This window comes from Cardiocondyla obscurior, linkage group LG10, assembly GCF_019399895.1.
Source record: "Cardiocondyla obscurior isolate alpha-2009 linkage group LG10, Cobs3.1, whole genome shotgun sequence".
In the NCBI taxonomy this organism is placed as follows: domain Eukaryota; kingdom Metazoa; phylum Arthropoda; class Insecta; order Hymenoptera; family Formicidae; genus Cardiocondyla; species Cardiocondyla obscurior.
In genome coordinates this window covers 846,110-869,911 of record NC_091873.1, presented here as the reverse complement: position 1 = coordinate 869,911, position 23,802 = coordinate 846,110, and the positions used below count along the sequence as shown (strand labels likewise).

Below are 23,802 nucleotides of genomic sequence, written 5' to 3'. Positions count from 1 at the left end.
AAAAAGCATACATATCTAACATTTAAGCATATACATATTCGCATTTATTAATACTACATATACATATGTATATTAACTCAATATCATTAGCATCACGAATTGGGAAGATTCTTGTTAAATAATGATTTTCTTATAGGTATCGCAAAAAATATACGTATAAACGTAAAATACATTTATAAACATTCAAAAACTAACATATTATTATTATATTTTATTTTAGTGAACAATTAAAAAATGATATATTTATGGAGAACTCGGTGCTTAAATTGTTAAATTATTTTGTACCCCGTAACAAGTAAATAATTATTCATTGGCAGCAATTTTTTCTATTTGTTTTGGTTCGTCATCTAAATCGTCAGAATCTAGACTGTAGCTGCTGCTACTACTGCTACTGCTTGACGTATTGCTGTCAGAATCTGTGTCACTGCTGTCCGTTGAACTTGAACTGCTCGATAATCTGCATTAATATTAAATTATTTTTAAAAAACAAGTAAAACATGTGAAAATATCAGTATTATAAAGTATATCGGTCATGCTTATTATTCGGTTATTTTTATTAAAACTTTGATACGGTAAAAATTTATTTCCAAAAATCCAAACAGTAGTTATATACAATATATAATAAAAGAAATAAGACATTATAATATGTTATGTGCCCCAGTAAAAAAAACTATATACAAGTTATGTAACAATAATGTATAATAGAAATGGCGATTAAATACATATGTGTTAAACAGCAACTGTTAACATCAAGCTAAGTGTATGAAAATACTTACAAATATTTAAAAAATTTTTGATTAACATGGTATACATTCTTTGGCCTTCAAAATAAAATTATATAGAAGATGTAGAATATTACAATGGCAAGAAAATAATCAAAAATTAATTTTCTACTCACTTTTCCTGTCTGCTACCATTCAAAGACATTTGATCCATGTTGTCGGTCATTTTGTGAATGGCATTTTCTATAACAAAATCTTCTTCTTGAACAGAATAAGCTGCCACTTCTAATTCTATTAAATCAAATCCCATCTTTGCTTTGTTTGGATGAATCTATATGAAATAATAAAAATTTAGACAAATAAATAACACGTACCCGTGTAAAAGCGATAAAAAATCGGATTTTGAATTAAATTACTTACTCGTAATTAACTTATTTAAATAAACGAGGTAAGAAGAGTATCAAATATACATGTTTAGAAAACTTTTAAGACTACTTACTTCACTTAATGCAGAATGAAGCGGTTCTATTATGGATTCACGTAATGATTGCAGCCAGATTAAAAAATCTTTTATGTATAATTGATTCAATATATATCTCGGTTCATAAGAATTATTGAAAAGACTATGTATTTCACAGAAACGTTTGATAATATATTTCTTTCCTATAAAAAAAATATTTTAACTAATAAAAAAATTCGTTTTTGTCTCGAAAAGACGTTTTAATTTATTCTGACCTAATGATAAAACTTTTTTAACGTCCTCAAATACTTTAATAGAGAGTTCCCAATTCCTATAAAGTGGATAACAAAGCGACCTTCGGATGCACGCTGTTACAACTTCGTCTAGAGTAGCAAAATTCTGGAAACATTTAGTAGAAGTTAATTTTACGTTTTTTCTTAGCTAAAACCATTTTATTAATTCATAAACATACCTGGAACCAACATAAGGTAGAACTGAGCTTATTAATAGTCCAACCACTTTCTGTAGTGTTTTCTCCAGACGTCGTTCGATGATTATAACAACTAGCGTATAAAATGTCTACAAGATTTAAACATAATTTCTGTACATCTTCTGAGCTTAATAAATATTCTTTATTCGGAAGTTCTTTTAATAGATCAACCTCGATTTCGTTAAACGCTACTTGGTCTTTCTCCAGCGTGTCCCATTCTGCCATATATGTTATATACGGCTCGATGCATTCCGACTGCACAAGATCTGCCATATAATGTTCTTCAGATTTTCGAAAATCACTTAATTCACGCTGTTCTTGCAAATTTTTTCTTTCCGCTTCGGGAGTTGTGTCGGGAGTAGGAAGATCAATTATTTCTTTAATCCATGCTGCCTAAATACAGAAAATTGCAAAATATATATCATTATTCATAAATGTGTGCGTGAAACACGCGTTTGTAATGTCTAGTAATAGTAAAAATTATGTTTTGGACATACCTCAAAGGCAGTTAAAGCTCCAGATATTTTATTAGCAAAACCATACTTGGGGGAATTCACAAAAATTGCAGCATTTTCTGCAAAGTTATCCTGAGGTACAAACCAATTATTTCCAGAATCGTTTGAGGTATTGTTTTCACTTGTATCCATTGAAGCAGCAGATGGATTACCTAAGATTAAGAAGGGACATTGTTTACTGCTAGTTATATAATTGTACATTATATTTTTATATTATATCCTTTTAACTTGCCGATTACTTCAATGTTAGGTATAACAGTGCTTTTGTTCTTTGGAGGTGCCAGAAGAGTTGTTATCATTTCCAAGTTCTCAAACTGCTCCCCTTTGTTCACCTTTGAGAAACGTAAAGTAAAATCACCTTTCTCACAGTCATATGCGCCAGAAGAGGAATCATTCTCTTCTATCTCGCCTGGTAGCTGCAGCCTACGGGAATCATTCGTTAAACAATTTTGTGATGTTAAGAGATATTAATTAATTTATTCTTTTATTATTATATACCTCAAATAATATGGGGTGCAATAAAATCGGAAATCTGTCCCTTCGACGTAGACCTCCGCGTCTTTAATATTTGCATACGGAGCATGGACGATTATTGTTACCTCGGCTTCGGTTTGCGTGATCTCGAAGCGCGGAGTGAGCATCTCTCCTAGAGCTGTTGCGAAATTTATTTATATTTGGAACACCTGTCTTGCACAACCCGCGAGGGCGAGCACAGTCGTCGTACAAACCACGCGTACTAAAATCGAAAGCAATAATGACGACTTCTCGTTGTCACTGTCGACAGTTTCAACAGGTTAAAAAGGAAAGCAACGGACCCAACAGGAGCAAGGCGCCGCGTCCTTTGTCACGGAAATAGCGGAGGCTTATTACGACAGTTACATTAGGTTTGGTTAGTTCAAGTCGCTATTCCGGCAAAAGACGTTTCCGGCATTTCTTTTCTGTTCTCGTTCCGTTTTTTCGTGAAAAAAATGCCGGTTGTCTCGCAGCTACACAAATGGGCACTCGGACTTGGTGCAGTGAGCGGTGCGTTAATATATTATTACAACGTAACAACGCAAAACAGCAATGCGAACTCGCTCCAAGTCCACAACTCGTGGACGTCCAACTATACACCCTCCGTCAAGTGGGACCACAATTGGGACAGGTAATTCAATTTTTTTCAATAGAATTATTAAACGTAAAGTTAGCCACGCGATTTTATCATCTTTGATCTAATTTCTTTTTTACCCTGCAAAATATTAATTTGCATGATTCTTTTAATAAATAATACTTGATAGTTAGCTAGTTACCCTGTGACGTTTGTGCTCGCAGACGAGATCCGAAGAGCCTGGTGAAACCAATGAAGATAACAGATGAGAATGATGAGAACAAATACAACGAGAAATTCGAGGCTAAGAAAGCAAAGGCTGTGCGACACATACTCTTGATTCGCCACGGGCAATATCACACGGATGGAAAGACAGACGTCGAGAGAGTGCTAACTGAACTTGGTACAATGTTTAATAAATTTACTCTACGATTAAAAATTGAAGTAGCACACAGTTCTAAACAGGTTTTCGTGTTATAATTTCTTTTTTAATTTTCAACACGTAATATCACATCTCGAAATTCTTCTGTCCCTGCATTATCTGAAACATCTATCTATGTAAAATCTATCCCTTAATTTTTAGTACTGCTCGTTCGATGGATGGTATTTAATTTGTATTGACAGTGTTTTGTATTTGCATATAGGTTTCAGGTTAAAGATCCTGGAGGTGCACAATAATTTGTCACCATAACCAGCAAACCTCACAATTCTCAGACGAGAATGTTATATGAATTCTACTACTGTAACATTCCCTACTGTGTTGCTACTAGGATAATACGCTTTCTATCCACTTGCATCTTCCATGACATCGCATTGGAAGATGACTAATAAGTTATCTTGCAAGTATGTAACAATTCGTGATGCAGCATGTTGTACCCCGTAATTGAAATATATCGAAATATTCTACATTATTACCGAAACTAACAATTTTAGAAGTGTAATAATGATATTTATAATAATTTTTAATACTTGCTATTATTTTTTTTGGAAGGGCTAGCAGCTTATGATGCAAATTATTGTGTGCAACTGGACTTTTTTTTTTTTTCTCTTTTCTTTACGTTTTCCAAATTTTATATTTTATGAATTTATGCAAATCTTTATGATATACAACGCACACATGTAAAATTGTATTTTGTTGCTGTAAAGGAAGGAAGCAGGCTGAAATAACGGGAAAGAGACTAGCGGAATTAAACTTGCCTTACTCATTGATCGTAAGATCTACAATGACACGAGCTCTTGAAACTTCTAAAATTATAGAACAAAGTCTTATAAAAGTGCCAGTTGAAAATGACAGTCTGTTAATCGAAGGTGCGCCTATACCTCCGGAACCGCCTATTGGCCAGTGGAAATCTGAGAAACATGTAAGCAAAATATAATTAATTACTGCCGAAAGATTTCGAAACTAAAATTTTTGAATAATAATTGATTTAATTATATTCTAGTTCTTTCAGGATGGACCTAGAATAGAGGCGGCTTTTAGAAAATATTTTCATCGCGCGGATCCTAGTCAAGAATTCGATTCTTACACTGTTCTTGTATGCCACGCAAACGTCATTAGATATTTCGTTTGTCGGTAAGATTTTTTTTATTCCGTAGGTATTACTCAAATTTATTAATATTATATTTATCGTGTATATATTTTTCGATTTTTATTTTAAGGGCGCTACAATTTCCACCCGAAGCATGGTTACGAATATGCTTGAAACACGGAAGTATTACTTGGCTCTGTATTCTTCCGAGCGGTAGAGTTACCCTCTTTTGTTTAGGAGATACAGGGCATATGCTACCTCAAAATATAACATCCAGCTAAAAAAATATGATTTATATGTACGTGCATTCCACAAAATGTACAAAACCTTGTATTATTATTTTATTACAGAGATATCTTTTCATATGGCTTTCATATTGGATAAAATTGTCTACAGTTGTACAGGTATGCATGAAAGAAAGGCTGATTTTTGTTAATAATTTTAAAACAATATATATGGAAATTTCAAGTCGCAAAACCTTTTTCAATTTTTTTAATTTAACTGTAATATCTATTGAAATTATAAAAATTATCGTTTGAGCACTTAAATCATGTATAATTTTAATTATAGAAATTTTTTAACGTCATAAAATAAGTATTCTTAATTTTTGTTATACACATTTTTACAATGAAATATAATATCGCTTTCTTTTGTACAAGTATATTATTCAAATAAAGTCAATATTTCATTATTCGATTAATATAAAATGAAACTAACCGTATGATATTAACATATAGATAATTAATTATAAATTAATTAAATCTAATTTGTTGCAGCCAATTTCTTTGCCTTTCTTGCATAATACCTTTGTAATGCTGCTTCAAACGTCGGTCCTACTGTTCTCTTTATCCAGATAGAGGACCTGTCTTTTTTTTCAACAGGGTTTTTTTTATTTTCTAAAGTATTATCTTGAGGTATGTCAATATTTTTTTCATTTTTATCTGTGTCTTTTGTATTTACATCACTTTCAACAATGTTTGCATGAGTTTTATCTAATTTTGGTTTCTTTTCCTCCGGTTGTCGAACTTCTGTTTTATCAGCCTCCTTATTTACCGTCGAGACAGCAATCTCGTCTTTTTTTAACTCCTCATTATTCGTATCTGTTTCAGAATCAGATTCATATGCTTCTATATCTCTCTGTCTGTACTGCCGCAATTTTTTAGGCTTTATTGCTGTCTGTTTTTCCTCAATTTCTTCGTTTGCCCGTTTATTTGTCGTCACGCCTCCTTCATTTGTGCTGCTTGTTGAAGTTTTCCTTTCCCTTTGTTCGATATTTTCTTCCTTTACATTATCGTTTCCATCCTCGTTAACCCCAGCCTTGTAATCAACGGTATGTTCGTACAGATGACGATAGAACCCTGAAATGTCTTGCTGCTTAGTCACGTCGCCGATAGATTCCAGTCTATCCATTTTGGCCTCCTCTTCCTCCATTTTTTTAAATTCTTCCAACTTCGCCCTGTAGGCGGATGTGACAAAGCTCTCCTTATCTGCGTACATCTCGCCCTCGGCCTCGCGCTCCTTCTGCACCATTCTTTCTATTCTGTGCTCCTGTTCTTTCTTCCTTCGCTCAGACATTTTTAAGAGCTTCTGTATGTACTTGGACTTCTTCTCCTTCTGACTGCTCGCGTTGTCCGACTTGCGGTCCAAATCGTCGTATACCTCGTCGTACTGATAGATCGTAGGATCCTCGTTCAGGGCTTTTTGTATGTTGAGCTTCGTCTGTTTCTTCATCTTGTTCTTTTCGCCCTCCGCTTTGAGAGCCTTCCTGACCCAATCGGTACCCTCGTCCTCGTCGGAGGCATTGTCGTTCCCGAAAACGTTGCCCAACCTCGGCGCCGTACTCTTCTGCTGCTTCTTCGGCAATATCAGTCCGTACCTTCGAAATTAAAAGTAAGAAAAGACCATGAATCGAATGACATAATAATCGTAGTATTAAAATTAATTTTTTTTTTCTCTTTTTCGAGTGGCATTAAAAATGATTTTTATAACTCACTGTTTATTAGCCATTCTTGATTATCGTCACCCTGAAGTTTAACCTAATCCGTTCGACTGGCACCCCTCGCGTAAGTCACACTTCGCTCGATTGTACTCGATTGCGGCTTGTCAACGAGTATCTCGAATTCATTACAAATTAGACGAGCGTTTAAAGAGCCTTCTTGAATTCATAAAAGGGCTCAAGTGGACGAAACGATAACATCGCGATATTTTCCGCGCGACAGCTTTATCGCGCATGAACTAACGAGAAGGTAGAGAGAACGCTCGTTTGGGTCGGAAGTCATTCGGGAATGGTGACGTCCCCCTTCTCGTCAATACGTGTCGCTCGCGACGCCCACTCATCCGACGTGCGGACGTCAGCAGCGTGTTATATATGCCGAAAAGAATGGAGATGATGGTTGTGTGATATGATACGAGTCTGACGGTTTCCCTCGCGGGTGATACAACCGAGGAGTGCGCCGAGAGAATCGGTCTGAGAACGCGCGCGCCGAATTAACACGATCTCGCAAATGGACGTCACACGTCGCGGTATCCTCGTCCTCGCGCTCGTCGTCTGCGCGGCGGTCGCCCTGGCAAACGGTTACTCGTTGCACCACGTCGCCGAACAGCAGCGCGATGGCGATTACGTTACCACGTCCTACACGCATTACGAGGACTTGCGGCGGCTGTTCGACTCCTTGGCTGAACGATACCCGCACCTGGCCCGGGTGTTCTCCATCGGGAAATCGGTGGAAGGACGGGACCTACTCGTTCTTGAGATCTCGGAAAATGTCGGCCACCGCAATCTTGGCGAGCCCATGGTCAAATATGTCGCCAATATGCACGGCGACGAGGCTGTGGGCAGGGAGCTGTTAATCATCCTTGCTCAATATCTCCTGGATCGCTACGGTAAGGACGATCGTATCACCCGATTAGTAAACCAGACTGATATCTACCTGATGCCTTCCATGAATCCGGATGGTTTTGAAACCTCACTGGTAAATATTTCACTAACTGTATTTTGCAAGATTACGAATAATTTGTAACGGTCGCATATTTTAGGAGGGCAAGTGCGAGTCCAAGGAAGATTTCTCAGGCAGAGAAAATGCCAATCATGTAGATTTAAATCGAGATTTTCCTGACCAATTTGACAGAAGGTTCAGCCAGTTTAAGAAGGGCATATCTATTCTTAATGGTCGTCAGAATGAAACTGTGGCTATGATGACTTGGATCTCTAATGAACCTTTTGTGCTCTCTGGAAACCTTCATGGTGGTGCCGTAGTTGCTAGCTATCCATATGACTCTGGGTATATTATATGTTAATTATTATAATAGCTGTATTACAAATTATGAAATTGTTTTAACAATGTACATAATTTTTTTTAGCATTCCAAAAACATGCTGCATAGAAAGTAAAAGTCCAGATGATGAATTATTTAAATATCTAGCCCATGTTTATGCAGACAATCATCCACAAATGCACAAAGGTGATGCTTGTCCACCAGAAATATTCCACAATGGTGTTACAAACGGAGCATATTGGTGAGAATAAAGCATATGGCGTTTTGTTAATAAATTTTTAATAATTATGCGTGTTCTTGTAAAATTCAAGTATGCCATAAAACATTTCTAAATTATTAATAGGTATGAAGTGATTGGTGGGATGCAAGACTACAATTACGCTCGCTCTAACGCATTTGACATAACATTTGAGTTGAGTTGCTGTAAATATCCTCCGGGCTCAACATTACCTAATCAGTGGCTATTAAATAAAGAATCTTTAATAAAATACTTGGAACAAGTGCATATTGGAATAAAGGGTAATCCTTATTTCTATTAAACTTGTTTAGATCGGTTTAGCCGTTATTAAGATTTAATAATTTATGCCGCCGCTAGCTCGGCGACTCGCGTTTTTATATTATTCGATTCGCGTATAAGAGGCACGGTAGTGCGCTGTGCCTATACTTGGCGCGAGGCACTGTCGTGCCTCTTGAAATTAATTTTGAAAAGAAATTTTACGATATATCTTTCGTTTATAGGTTTTGTACGCGATAAGGATGGTAAACCCATTCGAAGAGCAAATGTTATTGTGGAAGGAATTAATCATAATGTGACGACAACGTCTAACGGAGAGTATTGGCGCTTATTACTTCCAGGAACTTATTCAGTTTATGCTACTGCATGGGGGTATGTAAACGTCATATAATTCTTATATTCTTAAATTATTAATACGAAGTATTTCATGCCAAGTTGAAGAATATTATTAATGTAGTTGCACCTATTATATCTTTTATATAGATACGAACCCAGCGAACCAGTAAATATAACTGTATTAGAAGGCACGCCGATGCTTGTTAATTTTACATTAAACAACAAAGAAGTATTTGAAGAACAAGGTAAAAATGATATAAATTATCCACAAGTAAACTATCCAATGCCACTTTTTAACAGATTACCATTTTACGAACTAATAATAGACGATTACGATGATCAGGATTATTCATATTCGAATATTTAAATTAAAGCACTGCTTTTATGGTTATATTGTTTATCTAACTTCTATCTTTTTGTCGAAAATATTAAGAACTACCTCTTACTAACATTATTTATTTTTTAATAATTTGTATACTGTGCATATGTATTACAACATTAGAGTTTTTTTTTATTAACAAATTATTTTATTTTATACAAATATTTATTTAGTTACAAAATTAATTAATTAATTATTTTTGTAAAGTTAAATTTACGTTACTTGTTTTTTTAGTAATTTTTTATTTTGTTTTAGCGAATTAATATTGTGAAATTTGGATGTACGCATCTTTAATAATTTGTGACTGCAGATTCTCTATTTGTTTCCCGACATATTTCGACATGGCATTTTTTTAATTATTTTTTTTTATTTAAATAAGACATTAGACATTAGACATAAAGAATTACATGTGCATACACACAAGGTATGGAGAAATTTTACGCGAACTATATATGACAGAGAAAAAGAATAAGAATTTTAAATATATTTTTGTTATAGTTTATACGCGAATAAAAAAGGAAAATATTTTAATTCCAGTTTGCATGACAGAAAGCATATTTATTTTATTATCGTAGTTGAACTGTTTTTAATTATAATGTGAGTTTTATTTAAATTAATTTCCTTATAACATTACTTGAGAATAAACATTCCATGCTCTTATTCAAAGCTTGTATGAAACTATGCACATTATAAGCAAATAGTGCCCTGTCTGCAAATTGGAAAGTAGTGTTATATCAACGCATGAACAAAAAACTTAACCGATCAAACATATCTTTACAAATAATGGCTATCCGTGAGACTACAAATCACACATATTTTAAATCAGACTGAAACTTTTACACACACAACTTATATATAATATAAGTTATATTTTTAATTTATATCTTTTTTTATGCATATGTACTTATGCACAAAAATGATGAATCGTACATTTTCCTCTAATGGAAAATCAACAAATCGTTAAACAATTATTGATAGAATTATTTTTCGTTACTAATATTATTAGACAAGACAGAATAAATATCGATGTTGCTAATATATTAATATGTATATAAATATAAAGGACATTTTTTGGGATTAAAATTTTTTTTTATATATATATTTTTTTTATATTCAATTTTTTTATTTTAATAAAATTAATTTAGATTTTGGCTGGAGATTTATAAATGATGTTCGGTAAAACATGCATGACAATACAAAACATGTTTCGTGTACCTTATTTTATGCAAGGTAATTGCAAGTATGCAAAATAAAACACACAAAAGAAACAGATGTACTGTGTTTTACATGTATTATGTGAGATACATAGTACTGCCAATTATTTATTATATTGGGAATTATACTAATAAATGTAGATCTCTATGTGAGGACACGTCACAGTGGCCGGTATATCATAATCTGTATGACAATGTATGTTCTAATATTTTCCTTACAAACATGTATTGTTCAAAAATTAGAAATAAAAATATTGTTTTTGTCTCGAGCAATGAGCAACCTACTCAATATTTATCCTTTTCCTCTCGATCACGTTACGTTATTTTTATACACGTCTGATTATTTTATTGTATCCTTTTCGTTTTCTCTGTACCTTGTGTTTTGTAACATATTCATCTTTTCAGTTTTTGTTGTTTTATGTTATTTAATCTTGAATTTGTCCGATTACACACTAGTGCATCTCGACGTCCACAAGTGACGATTGTTTCTCCTAAAAACTTTTCGTTTTATTTTGACATCAATCATGATTGTGCATTCGTACGATATAGGAGAAGATACAGTCGACGAAACGATAAGACCAGTCGACAAGTATGGCTTTTATCACACCGTGAAGTTCAAGCATCACAATTACGTCGCGATGGAGAAATATCTGATGGAACTGAACAGCAATTATCCCCACATTACGAGGCTCTACAGCATAGGATTCTCCGTGCAAGGCCGTAAGTTGTACGTTATGGAAATCACAAAAGACCCCGGTGTCCACAGCCCCGAGAAACCGGAGGTGAAATACGTCGGCAACATGCATGGAAATGAGGTGGTTGGCAGGGAAATGTTGTTGCTACTGCTGAAATATCTCTGCGAAAACTATGAAACCAACGAGAGGGTCACACGAATATTGGAAACCGTCAGACTTCACGTGCTTCCAAGCATGAATCCCGATGGATATGAGATTTCTAAGGAAGGCGACGTTCTTGGAGCGAATGGCAGAGCAAATGCGAATAATATAGATCTCAATAGAAACTTTCCTGATCATTACGTGGTCAATTATGTACGTTTTTCTTATATTACGTATATTTGTTAATTTATTGTATCGTTATTTTGATATATTATTTGTTTTATATTATCTTTCAGTTAAATCAGCATCAGCAACCCGAGACTAAGGCAGTGATGAATTGGATAGCGAGAATCCCGTTCGTACTCTCTGCTAATCTTCATGGAGGAGCGTTGGTCGCGAATTATCCTTATGACGACGGACCAGAAAACTTGGCGTCTAACGTGGCGAACTCAAGTCCGGACGACGATGTCTTCCGGACGCTGGCGCTGACGTACTCCAACGCTCACCCTCGCATGCACCTCGGCCAGCCGTGTCCACCGATAGTGAACGATCCTTACGGCACGAAGACGCTCCTCGAAGAAAGTTTTCCAAGAGGTATAACAAACGGCGCAGCCTGGTACTCCGTGTCAGGCGGCATGCAAGATTATAATTACTTGCACAGCAATGCCTTTGAAATTACCTTGGAGATTGGATGCACAAAATTTCCGAATGCCAGCGAGTTGCCAAAATACTGGTTGGAGAACAAGGAACCCCTTCTGCGTTTTATTGAAATGGTATAGTTTAACATTAATGAATAATCGAAGAAACATATGTGTAGTCATAACAAATTTTAATGCAACAATTTCTCTTCTATTTCTTTTCCAGTCTCGAAAAGGTATACATGGTATGGTGAGTTCGTCCATTGGCACCCCCATACCTCATGCAAAGATCTCGGTTGAAGGTATAAATCACGATATTTATACTAGTGAAAAAGGTGATTATTGGCGGCTACTGGTACCAGGGCGATATAATGTAACTGTCAGCGCAGTGGGCTATGAAACGCTTACGCAAAATGTTAACGTACCGTCGTACGACAAAAATGCCGAGGATGGAGAAGTAACTCTGGACTTTACGTTAATGCGCGATGATCCACAGCACTGGTATGATTATTTATTATAATTTCAAAATTTTTTGATTGTACGATACAAAATTGATACATACTTAATAAGGTAAAAAAACTGGAGGCGTAATACTTAAGAAATAGTTCCAAATGAATTTAAGCTGAAGAATTTTAATGGAATATCACAGAATTATTCAAGTAGTTATATTTTATTGTTTAACATGTATTTTTTTTTTATGTGAGAAATATTAATGAAATTAATTATTTTTATATGAATATCTTCTTACAGGTCATCTGCATATGATTTTCGATTGATGGTCAACTTGCAGGGTGGTTATTTAAAAAATTCTGACCTGAGTGCTAGGTTTAGTCAATTAGAAAATCATCAACCTGACACAGCAGAGTTTATAGCCGGTGATTCGTTAACTAGCATGTCTATCCATTCTTTGAAAATCACGCATAATGTGAGTTTCAACGACAAACGTATCGGTAATTGTCTTACTTTATATTTCATTTAAAATTACATTTTCCAGATGGGATCACCTGAAGAGAATAAATTTCGTATCGCGTTGGTGGGAGGACTTTTCGCCTCCCAGCCGGTGGGTAGAGAAATTCTATTACGCTTGGCGACACATATTCTTATGGGAAATCAAATTGGTGATCCACCTATTAAAAGATTACTGGATGTCGCAATGCTGCATGTCATTCCTGGCGTTGATCCAGGATTCGATGACATCGAGGAGAGTAATGATTGCAACCCTATAGTCAAAAACGAAATAGGAGAGAAGCTGTTATTAGACAACGCGGACACATCCAAGAAAGAAGATAAAGTTACTAATGCTTTTAAGAAAATGTTAGAGACTGAAAATTACGACGTCGTTATAATACTGGGAAGTGGTGCCGCGAAAACTAGGTAATGTAATTTGTAATTCACGAAGAAATTTGATAAAAATTTTTAATCAATTTTCATTCTTCAGTTATTCAAACGACGGTCTAAACACATTTAAAACGATCATCGATGTTTACGAGCATTCGAAGCACAGCGAAATATGCAGCCAATTCAATAACAGTACGCAACGTTTGACGAAGTTTATAGAGCAAACTTATCGTACGTTAGTGGTAAGATTATCCTTTTGTACACTTATTTATTATATTTGTAATTAATTGATAATGTTTTGAAAATTTTTTTATGTCCAGATAAGCGTAGACCTGTCGTGTTGCAAGTATCCACCTGCGGACTCGATTCCCATTATTTGGCGTAAGAATCTGCTACCACTTATGGAACTTATACAGAGTCTTGCGAGCGGAATCCGAGTGACAATTACAAACGTACACGGCGCTCCGCTTCGAGAGGCCATTGTTAAGGTCGGAGACAGAAAATACGTCGTTTCACCTAACATGGCCATTTTTAAAATAATCCTGGTACCCGGCAAATATACGTTAACAATTTCCTGTGAAGGATACGTTACACAGGTGTTGAAAGCTTTCGTGCGACAGCAAAACGTAACGAATATCGACGTTAAGTTAGTGCAGGATGAGACTACGCAATTATATGAGAAATTGAGTCACGTTAACCGCGTTTTAATGGATTTGAATGCAAATTATCCGCGGCAGACGACCTTACATAATATTGCCAAAACTGCGAAGAATAATGAGATAATGTGTTTAGAAATCAATTCCAACAGCGACCAGAAACTTACAGGACGACCTGCTATTATTTTCTCAGCTGGCATTCTACGCGCGGAACCAGCGGCTGCCGGAATGCTCTTGCACTTCGCCAAGTATCTTTTAGACTCTGCGATTGCAAATTATACAAATGATCTCTCTATATACATAGCTCCGGAATTCTCATTCGATTACAATGAAGATTCCACTTGTTTGCCGCAATTGAAAGGCTTACGATTCCCAATTAATGAAGAGCTCGATAAGGATGCGGCTGTCATTGCGAACTGGTTCAAGAGTGTAAACGCTGTGTTAGCTGTGAATCTCAATAGCGGATCGCGACATATCGAAATTCCGTTTGGTCGCGATTATGGGAGGGTACACGACCGAAAGTACGAGAGTGACGATGAAGATTTATTGCAACATTTGGCGTCGGTGTACGCTAAGGCGAGGGCGGACAAATTATCCACGAATACAAAATGCGAACAAAACTCTGACATTGGCGACAATAGCGTAATACACGCGGCTGTAGGAATTGGTGGAAGAAGAGGTCATCCGTTAATGGATTATATTTACTTCAACACGAGCACCTTAATGATGGACGTGTATGTTACTTGCTGCACCACCGATCACTCAATCAATGTGTGGCAAGAGAACAAGGCTAGCTTACTAGCCTGCCTACAGGAGATGAAAAAAGGCGTAAGAGGATACATCACTAATGAGGAGAACGAATCAGTCAAGAACGCTGTCTTGTCTTACGACAGGTCACCGCATTCGATTAAAAATGATAAGTTCGGCTTCTATTCTATTCTACTATCACCTGGAAGTCACAATATAACAGCCACTGCTCCTGGATATCATACGGAAACCAAACTCATCTCTACGTTCTCATTCGAAGTGAAAAAGTCCACAAGATTAATATTTAAGCTCATTCACGACAATAACATCATGGGACTACCTAGATTAGTATTTATCATGATACTGAGTAAGTCATTCATGGGATATTTCAATAAAAAATTTTTGATAAGTTTTTATAAGTAAATATAAATTTATGATACGAAATTTTTAATCATTTTTGCAGCTATGGTGTGTTTCTCTATCGTTTTATGCAGTATATGTATATGCGCGAGGCATCGAAGTTTGGAAGATTCGGAGAAGGACAGGAAAGAATACGCTTTCAGTTTGCTGCAGGATGGCGGTAGTTTTTTTGATGATGACGAGAAGGAAATTGAAATATTCCGACGACCAACAGACGGTGATTATGAATATTATATGTATATGTTGTAACATTTTATAGAAATAATTAGAAATAATCTTATAAAGTTTTTGCTATATAAATCTAAATTTTTTTCGTAACAATTTAGTACATCCTTCAAACAACAATGAAGTGACCAGACCGTATTTTGATGACGATAACAGTTCCGAAGACGGTAGTGATCTGGAGTTTATTCGGCCCGATCAGGAATGGAATGATACAATACCAAGATATACGTGATAATGAATGTTTCTGTGCAATATTCGGTTATATACTGCACCTGGTAATAGTAACGAATTTTATATCATTTAATTTAAAGAAATCTTTGACAAGAAAGGACAACTTTTGCAGGATAAAATCATTCTAAGTGATAAATTTGATGAAACTAAATATTTGGGTCCAAGTATGCAATACGTACTTACATTTTAACTGTATTTCTTTTTAAGAAAAAAAAATCGTGTTGCTTTCTGATAATATTTACATTATTTTATAAGTATATTGTATAAAAGTTTCTGAAGCGTAATGCAATTTTTGCAGATTTATATAAGAAAAGTTATATAAATATGTAAATATAAAAAAATTCTTTATTAGAGTAAAATACTATTAGAAAAGTTTAGAAAGATTATCTAGTAATTTGTTAACTTTTGCAAAAGTAAATGTAGAAGGAAAACACCAGTGTTTAAAAACTATTATATGTATCGTGTTAAAAAAAAAAAAAAAAAACTACGTAATCATCATATTAAGAAGAAACCTGAATGTTAAAATATGATGAACATTCGGTGGTTTGTTTTTCAATATTAGGTAGGATATTTGTGCATGAACGGGTTTTATTCCTATTTATACAAGTAGATCACACAGCAGCTTTAATTTAATTTCGTAAATGTTACGGTTTAGGAAAAAAAGTGTTTCCTTCTTTAAAAATAATATTTGGTACTTAGCAGCTTTTTGGTACTTAAAACATTTTTTTAACTAAAGCAATAAGTTGCAACAACTATAAAAAAACTAGTATTTATATTATAGGATCTCAAAACAAGTAAATTTTATATCAGAATTATGAGATAAAACAGACGCTGGAAGAACGTTTGACTTGGATTTTTGACTTTTGTGTCGTACAACGAAATAATTTTGTATCTTTCTTATTACGCTTAAAATTGCGTAAATCGAAACTTCTTATAATTCCAACGAATTATCAATTTCGTCCGTAGAATAATTAAAGAAATGTTAAAATAACATTGTTTTAATTATCTCTCAAGATTTCCAACGTTTATATGCTATTCTACACGCATTTTGCGAAAAAAATATTACTTTTAATAGTAAGATATGTACTTTGTTTAATATTAGTTTGTTAAATTAAAAAATTAGTTCCATTTTTTACATATTTTTACTTGGTTTTAGCTGTATGGATAATTAATTTATTAGGTTATCTATTGTTTAACATATAGAGGGTTGTTTCTGTTTAGTATTATTTAAATATTTCGTATATGTATATATATATATACTTATATAACTATATAACTTCTGCGGCTCAGTAATGATAAAATAATAGGAATTATATTTAATTAACCGCTAGCGCCTTATACTTTTATTTGTTATAGACCTAAAAATGTTATCGTCACTTGAAAACAGTTCCATGCAGCGTTTTGTAAAATTTGAATAATCTGGTGAGAAGGTGGGAAGAATTGTGTTCCGTGCTAACGCGATTGCGGAAATGGAATATATATCAAGCATCACCTGAGACCTATAAGTCAGCAAACGGTAATAGTTATTTTTCTTCCTTTTTTTTTTTTTTTTTTTTCTTTACCTTTTGGCCTATGTTAATCCGAATGCATTTTCTCTGACATAACGTGACTCTCTGTGACGTAGAATAGGTCATTGGCGTACATATATGTTTTTCATTTTACTCTTACTGATATCGGTGATTATATTTAGTAATAGACGATGACGGCAATACGTGAAATAAATTTGTTTTCATATCAGAAAACATAAAGAGGAGGGGAAAACATAAAGAGAAAAATAGATTCTAAACTGGACGGTTAGATGATCGTACGATTGCGTTGTAATATCAGACGAACTGTTTACTTGAATGAAAATAAAATGTTGGATCTCAAAAGCATATATAATTCGCCCCTTCGACACTACGCGACTGTGTAAAATTCGCATGCGTTTTATATTAATTCATACGATCGAGCTTTTGCATGCTTTTATCATGCATGAAGGTCGGAGACCATCTGCATACTTACGACCACAATATTAAGACGTAAAGTAACATCTTTATTGGAAAATAACAAAAAAGAAAAAAAAGAAATGCGTAGCTTTAGAACTGGGAACATGCCTCGAGTCTTTGCTTGTAGATATTGGTAAAAAATATTAATCGAAAACAAAACTGGACTATTTCGAGATTGGTCGAGTTAAATTGCCCATTTAATGATACGTTTAACGATATTTAATTATTACGGCAACCACTTGAAACGAAAACATTGAAACTACGTACGTAGATAGCGCACATGATTTAGGGCACGTCAAAGATATTACGAACGTCAAACGTGATAAGATGATTGTCTGAATTACAAAAGTTCTTAAAAATATTCTGTTGAGGTCGCTGAAGAGAATTTAATGAAATAATTATTATATTTCTTAATGAGAATGGCACACAGCAAGGTGATTTAAAATACTTAATAATTCAGCTTTATCAGTTATCAATCGTTATGTTTGAATCTAAGAATTTTATGGATCTCTGAACAAGCAGAGTTTAAAAAAGATAAAAACCCTGATTTAAAAAAAAAGAAAAAAAGGAAAAAAAAACAGTACGGAAAATTAATTGTTTAATAATAAAATCCACGTTACTGCCATGAAGATTTCGTCAGGCGAGTATTAATCATTTTTGTTTTTATCATATTACAGATTAATAACGTATTACTTAGTCAAGAGTAACATTATCTAAAATAATTTTTATATAATTTTTTAAATCAACTTCCCTGTATTTTAGGTTGCATTACGTCATACACGAATAAATGTACATCGAAATGTTTGGGAATACATGACGTGTACATGACGAAGGCGCATTAATTCTGTGAGGCATATAATTAATCGCGCATTCCATACCGCGTTCATGTCGCATGTCTTTAAAATATTCTCGTTCGTATTTATTCGCATCATGCATATGTGACACATCAGTTGGTTGTAAAATAGAAGAAAAAAAAAATGATGATAATAAAGATTATCTTACATTTTTGGAAAAAATATGTAAATCAGATTTTTACTCACGGAAGTCCGACGTCTTGTAGTCTTCTTCTTCTTTTTTTTTTTTTTTATTATTGAAAGTAACATGACGATTGTAAACTTTCCAAAATAATTTTGCAAATTATATACCACAATTATAATTTAATGCGTTTTCTTGCGCTTAAAGTAGCTATCTTAATTCTTTGCGAGGCTAATTATCTTTCTCTTGCAAATGTTCTTGCATCATGTATTGATAATAAATTGATTAAAAAAAAGAAGAAAAAAAAGAAAAATAAATGTTTTGCGAATCTTTTTACTGTCAAACTGAAAAGTCATTCAGACTCTGCTTACTGGACATATTTAAGGAATTAATTTCGAGTAATTTTAAACTCTTAAAGAAAGCGGTACCTTCTTTCTAGAAAAAAAAAAAAATACCTCGAGGCTTTTAGCTGAACGACTTAAACGTTACTTTTAAGACTAACAATATTAAAATCTAACGTAAATAAAAACGAAAAATCGACATTTTGAAAAGGTTAGGACGACATAACATCCGAGTGAAGTCAGTCGATCACTGGCAGACGCAAGCGGTCCAACTTTAATGGTGACCATTACGAAAGAAATGGTCGCGAGTCAGCTGATGGCCGCGTACGTCACTAAAACGTAGGCTCAAGTATTTTATTTTCTTGACGAGTCTTACGGGTCTTTTTAGCCCATGCCGCGCCTCCGATTCAATATTTATGCCGGATACTCTCGAAAATTGGCCGGCGGGGTGAATAACAACGCCGCGTGGCTCGCTTATCAGGAAACACGCGATTATCAACATGTTTTTGACGCCCCAGGCGTTCGCGCGCGTGCCGTCGTGCCCTGACGCAATTTTTTCTCCCCTTTTCCCGCGATTGCGCGCCCATCCGTCTCCTCCCCGTAAATTTATTTCCTCTTTTTATCCACCGGCCGCCGCGAACCCTCTCTCGCCGTCAAAGGAGACCGGCCGGTAACGCGACGGACGAGCGAGAAGAGGGTCTCGGCGGTCGCGCGCTTCCATCCCTACCCCTTCCGCACTCCCCTTTTTTTTCTTCAGCTTGCCCGCTAATGTCTCTTCCCTTCTTCCGCGCTGATAAATAAAATATTAACTGACGTTTAATTCGAGCACGCTGTATTCATGATCGGGCGGCCGAATCGGCGGTAATCAGTGAGCGAACGAGCAGAGTGAACGAACGGACATACGTTTTACTTTGGCAAACGCGTTCGTTTTTACCGGGTGGAAGAGAGCCGGTCACCGCTTCAGCAGTCTGTGAGAAGCTAATTCGCCCGAGTCGGTGGAACCTTGCTTTTTCCAGTTCTCTCGGATGCTCAGCCGGCGCTTTATTATCTTGGTTCTCCAAGTAGGCTAAAACTAACTTGTCTGAACACGAAATATATTCGCCTGTCGTTTACCTCGTTGCCTAAACTCGAAAGTTGTGGCACGACGTTCGCAGAAAGAAAGTAGAAAAGAAGAAAGGAACTGCGAGAGGTGAAGTAAAATAAACAGCCGCGTAGAATGACCTGTGCGAACATTCGAAGCATCGCGAACGGACAGCAACGACCGTGCATCATCTGTTGATCGACTTCTTTTTCTTTTCTTTAAGTCGAGTGGACATTTGGCTCAACATGGTTCATCTGCGACGTAAGGTAAGCCAGTTCCATCTCCTCTTATTGCATTGGCTCTTCTCGCCGTCGGGCTTGAAATATTTAAAACACAATTAAGAACGTTTGACAATATTTAAAGGCCCACCCGAATTGATAGTCAATCAACCTTTACATAATGTGATGTATGAAATCGTTTCTCACGTGGTATTACACATGCTCCTCTTCGAACTTTGTTCGCTAATGCATAATTCTAATTCAGCCTAAGTGTATTTAAATATGTAATTAGCTGAAATTTAACTGCGCCGTTTATATTATTTGTATGTACAATTCAAAATAGAATTTAAATACTAGTATTTTGTATTTTATATGTATCAGCACACATTTTTTTCTAACCGATAATTTAATTTGCTTTTAAACATTAAAAAGTATGCATATTTCTTTTTAATTTTAGATTTTATCCCTTGGGAATCTCATTAATCAGCTGCAGCAGAGTGTTAGATGGAGTTCTTCTTTGAAAACTAAAGACAAGAACTTGGTACAGCCTCAGCGTTACTTTAAGGTAGATATCTCAAGTCTACTTCTTGCTACGATATCAATTAAATCGTATAATTAAATCTAATACGGACGTAAATAAAAGGACATGTAATTATTTTCAGTATTCAGACTTATCTGTCCGCCTTGCTGGTCTGGACCAGTTAAGTCCTAAGCCAGATGTTAACAAGCTTTCATTTGGAAAATATTTTACTGACCACATGCTCAAAGTACATTATTACGAAGGTATGAACGGTTGGCAGGCACCAGAAATTATGCCCTTTGAAAATATAGTTCTTCATCCAGCTGCAAAAGTACTCCATTATGCTGTAGAGGTATAAACATATTTTATATTTTGACATTACACACAATTGGATTTAAATGGAGCCTCTTTTACGCAAGATTAATTTAACGTAATTAGACATAAGCGAAGCTGATGAGTCTTCTTTTATCAGATTAATTTTCCGTAAAGAAATTCTTGAAATATCCTCTGTCAAAAATATTTGAACGATAGACAAGACAAGAGTTCAATGGATATTTTACTATCATCCGTGATATTAAATTCAAAACGTCAATGTAACATTTTTTAAAGTGTAGGATATGCAAAGAGTGTTTAGACTTGTACGTATATTAATTGTAGGTGAAATTTCTAGTTGCGCTTACATTTTAACATTAATAATTTACATATATCGATCTTTCCGTAGCTGTTCGAAGGTATGAAAGCTTACAGAGGTGTTGATGGCAAAATAAGACTGTTCAGGCCAGAGCTGAATATGGAGAGAATGAATAATTCGGCAGTGAGATCTGGATTGCCCCCTTTCAGAGGAGAGGAATTGATCAAGTGTATTTGCAGATTGATCAGTATAGATCAAGAATGGGTCCCACATTCTACCGCCTCTAGTCTTTACGTTCGTCCCACACTCATAGGTATCGATGTAAGTACCGTTTTATCATTAAGAATAACATGTCACATTCGCGTAGAGTTGACTACTGTTTATAAAAATCGTGTTACAACACTTTAAAGCGAATGATGCAATGGCATGAACGTTTGTATGTTTAATTACAAGTATATAATCAACAAAAAACAGTAAACTTACATGTTGCTATATCGCGGACGTCATCGGGACTGCTGCAATGCAAATGCGAGAGAAATCATGTTACATTTCTCAATACTTTAATGATAATACTTGATAAATGGAATCACGGTCTTTTGTTGGTGCGCAATCACATGTAAAGGCAATGCACGCGCCCGCAATCATGTTATTTGATTTATCACTCGAGAACTTTTTACTTTCTTTTTCCCAACAAATTTGATACGGCAAATGTCAGACTTCACTTTTACTAATATCGCAAATTATTTCGTAATTGTAAAAAAATATTTTATATATATATATATATATATATATATATATATATATATATATATATATATATAAATAACACGTTTCTTGTAGCTTTTTCCAACATTTCGAGTAACACGAGGCAGTCATGACACGTAGAGTCTTTTTTTCGTTCAATTTTAATGTTTTGACTTCCTAACTTATAAGATAAGCGTTACCAAGACTATTAAACTTGACGATAACAGCACATTCAAAGGAATTTTTCTTCTTTCGAAATCGATTTTTGTGACCTTTTTGAAATAGTTCGATATTTTTTTCTGATATTAATTCTGATGAAAATTGCATAATGGTTCCGACTAAATATTAGTATGAAGCTCATGCAATAAACTCACAAATTATAATATATATTTTTAAAATAGATTAAAAAGATTGTACATTTACATAAATTTAAACTGTTAATGAATGCACATATAAAATGTTTCTTCAAGTAATAATACTTTTTTTTTTTTTTACACTTTAAGAGATGATTGTTATCCTTTTAAATCTGATTAAGCGCGTTTTGTTTGTCCTTAAATAGCCTACTCTTGGAGTCGTGACGCCGGATTCGGCTTTATTATATGTAATCCTATCTCCAGTTGGATCTTACTTCAAGCCCACAGACAAGAAAGGAGTTTCCCTGCTTGCAGATCCTAAGTATACGAGAGCGTGGCCTGGAGGTTGCGGTAGTTCTAAATTAGGCAGTAACTACGGACCCACGATTCAAGTGCAACAGCTAGCCATAGAGAAAGGTTTGCAGCAAGTGCTATGGCTGTATGGCGAAAACAATGAGCTCACAGAAATTGGCACTATGAACGTCTTCGTTGTTTGCATAAATGATAATGGAGGTAAAAAGTATTTCCTGGTGAACTTTATGTCACGGAAATGTTTCGAAAATACGTCGTAGAAAATACTGGCCTGATTTAATAGCTCGGTTTATTGACCCGATCCGTACTCTATTTTCTGCAGAAAGAGAATTGATCACGCCAGCTCTGAACGGCTTGATCTTACCCGGAGTCGTAAGGAACTCCCTCTTAAGTATATCTAGAGAATGGAATCAATATAAAGTCACGGAAAGATCTATCACAATGAAAGAGGTCATACAGTTACTCTCAGAGAATAGGGTAAGATTTTATACAGCGAGTCTCTTTCTTTTCTCTCTCTCTTTTTTCTTTAATCTTTATCGCACGCCTTAACATTTTTTATTTCTTTGTTATAGCTGTTGGAAATATTTGGGGCAGGAACAGCATGCGTAATTAGTCCTGTATCTCATATTGATTTCCAAGGACAGTGGTTACACATTCCGACAATGGATCAACCCAACGCGATTTTTCAAATGCTCAAGAAACACTTGCTCGATATTCAGTATGGCGTGATACCCGAGCATCCATGGTGTTTAATTATCGAATAACAGAGTACGAATGACAGAGAAATTTGTTCATATAAACATAATTCATATTCGTATTTATGTAAAAATGCTGTAAAATACGATGAAATATGTTTAAAGATTTATAAGTACACGTATGATAATAATAATTTGTATATATGTACGATTTTTTAACGATTTATATCCAATAAATTAAATTAATATTTATTTATATCTGAAAAAAGTGTGTAAAATTTACTGCACGCGATATTTTTGTAGGAAAATGTTAGATTAAAAAAAATTTACTTGCA

The 23,802-nt window shown here is 34.8% G+C and overlaps 5 protein-coding genes across 7 annotated transcripts; 3 read left to right on the top strand and 2 right to left on the bottom strand.

The window, feature by feature from the left end:
- Positions 1-21: 21 nt before the first annotated feature.
- On the bottom strand, positions 22-2,881 carry LOC139105909 (protein SHQ1 homolog). 2 transcript variants are annotated; one of them, XM_070662260.1, is made up of 9 exons: positions 2,686-2,881; positions 2,420-2,610; positions 2,170-2,339; positions 1,655-2,065; positions 1,458-1,581; positions 1,222-1,385; positions 899-1,053; positions 777-821; positions 22-457 (listed from the first exon to the last, which is right to left on the bottom strand). In XM_070662260.1, exons 1-9 carry the CDS (start codon positions 2,826-2,828, stop codon positions 304-306), a joined length of 1,557 nt encoding a protein of 518 aa, XP_070518361.1. In that variant the 5' UTR covers positions 2,829-2,881; the 3' UTR covers positions 22-303. The 2 variants fall into 2 exon arrangements, with proteins under 2 accessions (XP_070518361.1, XP_070518362.1); XM_070662261.1 differs by lacking the exon at positions 777-821.
- Positions 2,882-3,155: 274 nt separating this feature from the next.
- Positions 3,156-7,000, top strand: LOC139105917 (serine/threonine-protein phosphatase Pgam5, mitochondrial-like). 2 transcript variants are annotated; one of them, XM_070662275.1, is made up of 5 exons: positions 3,156-3,331; positions 3,499-3,677; positions 4,421-4,635; positions 4,726-4,847; positions 4,934-7,000. In XM_070662275.1, exons 1-5 carry the CDS (start codon positions 3,156-3,158, stop codon positions 5,082-5,084), a joined length of 843 nt encoding a protein of 280 aa, XP_070518376.1. In that variant the 3' UTR covers positions 5,085-7,000. The 2 variants fall into 2 exon arrangements, with proteins under 2 accessions (XP_070518376.1, XP_070518375.1); XM_070662274.1 differs by having other exon boundaries at positions 4,717-4,847.
- Positions 5,280-6,956, bottom strand: LOC139105912 (nuclear speckle splicing regulatory protein 1). The gene is made up of 2 exons (XM_070662264.1): positions 6,797-6,956; positions 5,280-6,679 (listed from the first exon to the last, which is right to left on the bottom strand). The coding sequence occupies exons 1-2, from the start codon at positions 6,808-6,810 to the stop codon at positions 5,566-5,568; spliced, it is 1,128 nt and encodes a 375-aa protein (XP_070518365.1). The 5' UTR covers positions 6,811-6,956; the 3' UTR covers positions 5,280-5,565.
- A 159-nt stretch (positions 7,001-7,159) lies between the features above and the next one.
- Positions 7,160-16,603, top strand: Svr (Carboxypeptidase D svr). Its single transcript, XM_070662235.1, has 15 exons — positions 7,160-7,775; positions 7,840-8,084; positions 8,164-8,319; positions 8,422-8,597; positions 8,817-8,964; positions 9,076-9,173; positions 11,071-11,570; positions 11,654-12,130; positions 12,222-12,496; positions 12,746-12,920; positions 12,990-13,369; positions 13,434-13,575; positions 13,654-15,103; positions 15,200-15,373; positions 15,483-16,603. Exons 1-15 carry the CDS (start codon positions 7,308-7,310, stop codon positions 15,611-15,613), a joined length of 4,995 nt encoding a protein of 1,664 aa, XP_070518336.1. The 5' UTR covers positions 7,160-7,307; the 3' UTR covers positions 15,614-16,603.
- A 3,128-nt stretch (positions 16,604-19,731) lies between these two features.
- Bcat (Branched chain amino acid transaminase) lies at positions 19,732-23,735 on the top strand. Its single transcript, XM_070662262.1, has 7 exons — positions 19,732-20,260; positions 20,670-20,777; positions 20,875-21,084; positions 21,454-21,684; positions 22,667-22,973; positions 23,095-23,249; positions 23,345-23,735. Exons 1-7 carry the CDS (start codon positions 20,240-20,242, stop codon positions 23,534-23,536), a joined length of 1,224 nt encoding a protein of 407 aa, XP_070518363.1. The 5' UTR covers positions 19,732-20,239; the 3' UTR covers positions 23,537-23,735.
- The last annotated feature ends 67 nt before the right edge of the window (positions 23,736-23,802 follow it).

Coding starts and splice junctions, on each gene's coding strand:
- Svr (XM_070662235.1), top strand. CDS start 7,308: ATGGACGTCACACGTCGCGGTATCCTCGTCCTCGCGCTCGTCGTCTGC. Junction 8,085..8,163: donor AGCTATCCATATGACTCTGG/GTATATTATATG, acceptor AATTTTTTTTAG/CATTCCAAAAACATGCTGCA. Junction 8,965..9,075: donor GTTTATGCTACTGCATGGGG/GTATGTAAACGT, acceptor TCTTTTATATAG/ATACGAACCCAGCGAACCAG.
- LOC139105917 (XM_070662274.1), top strand. CDS start 3,156: ATGCCGGTTGTCTCGCAGCTACACAAATGGGCACTCGGACTTGGTGCA. Junction 3,678..4,420: donor GAGAGTGCTAACTGAACTTG/GTACAATGTTTA, acceptor GTTGCTGTAAAG/GAAGGAAGCAGGCTGAAATA. Junction 4,636..4,716: donor AGTGGAAATCTGAGAAACAT/GTAAGCAAAATA, acceptor ATTATATTCTAG/TTCTTTCAGGATGGACCTAG.
- LOC139105909 (XM_070662260.1), bottom strand. CDS start 2,828: ATGCTCACTCCGCGCTTCGAGATCACGCAAACCGAAGCCGAGGTAACA. Junction 2,611..2,685: donor TGCACCCCATATTATTTGAG/GTATATAATAAT, acceptor TGATTCCCGTAG/GCTGCAGCTACCAGGCGAGA. Junction 1,054..1,221: donor TTCATTCTGCATTAAGTGAA/GTAAGTAGTCTT, acceptor TATTTCATATAG/ATTCATCCAAACAAAGCAAA.
- Bcat (XM_070662262.1), top strand. CDS start 20,240: ATGGTTCATCTGCGACGTAAG. Junction 20,778..20,874: donor AGCCTCAGCGTTACTTTAAG/GTAGATATCTCA, acceptor AATTATTTTCAG/TATTCAGACTTATCTGTCCG. Junction 22,974..23,094: donor TTGCATAAATGATAATGGAG/GTAAAAAGTATT, acceptor TATTTTCTGCAG/AAAGAGAATTGATCACGCCA.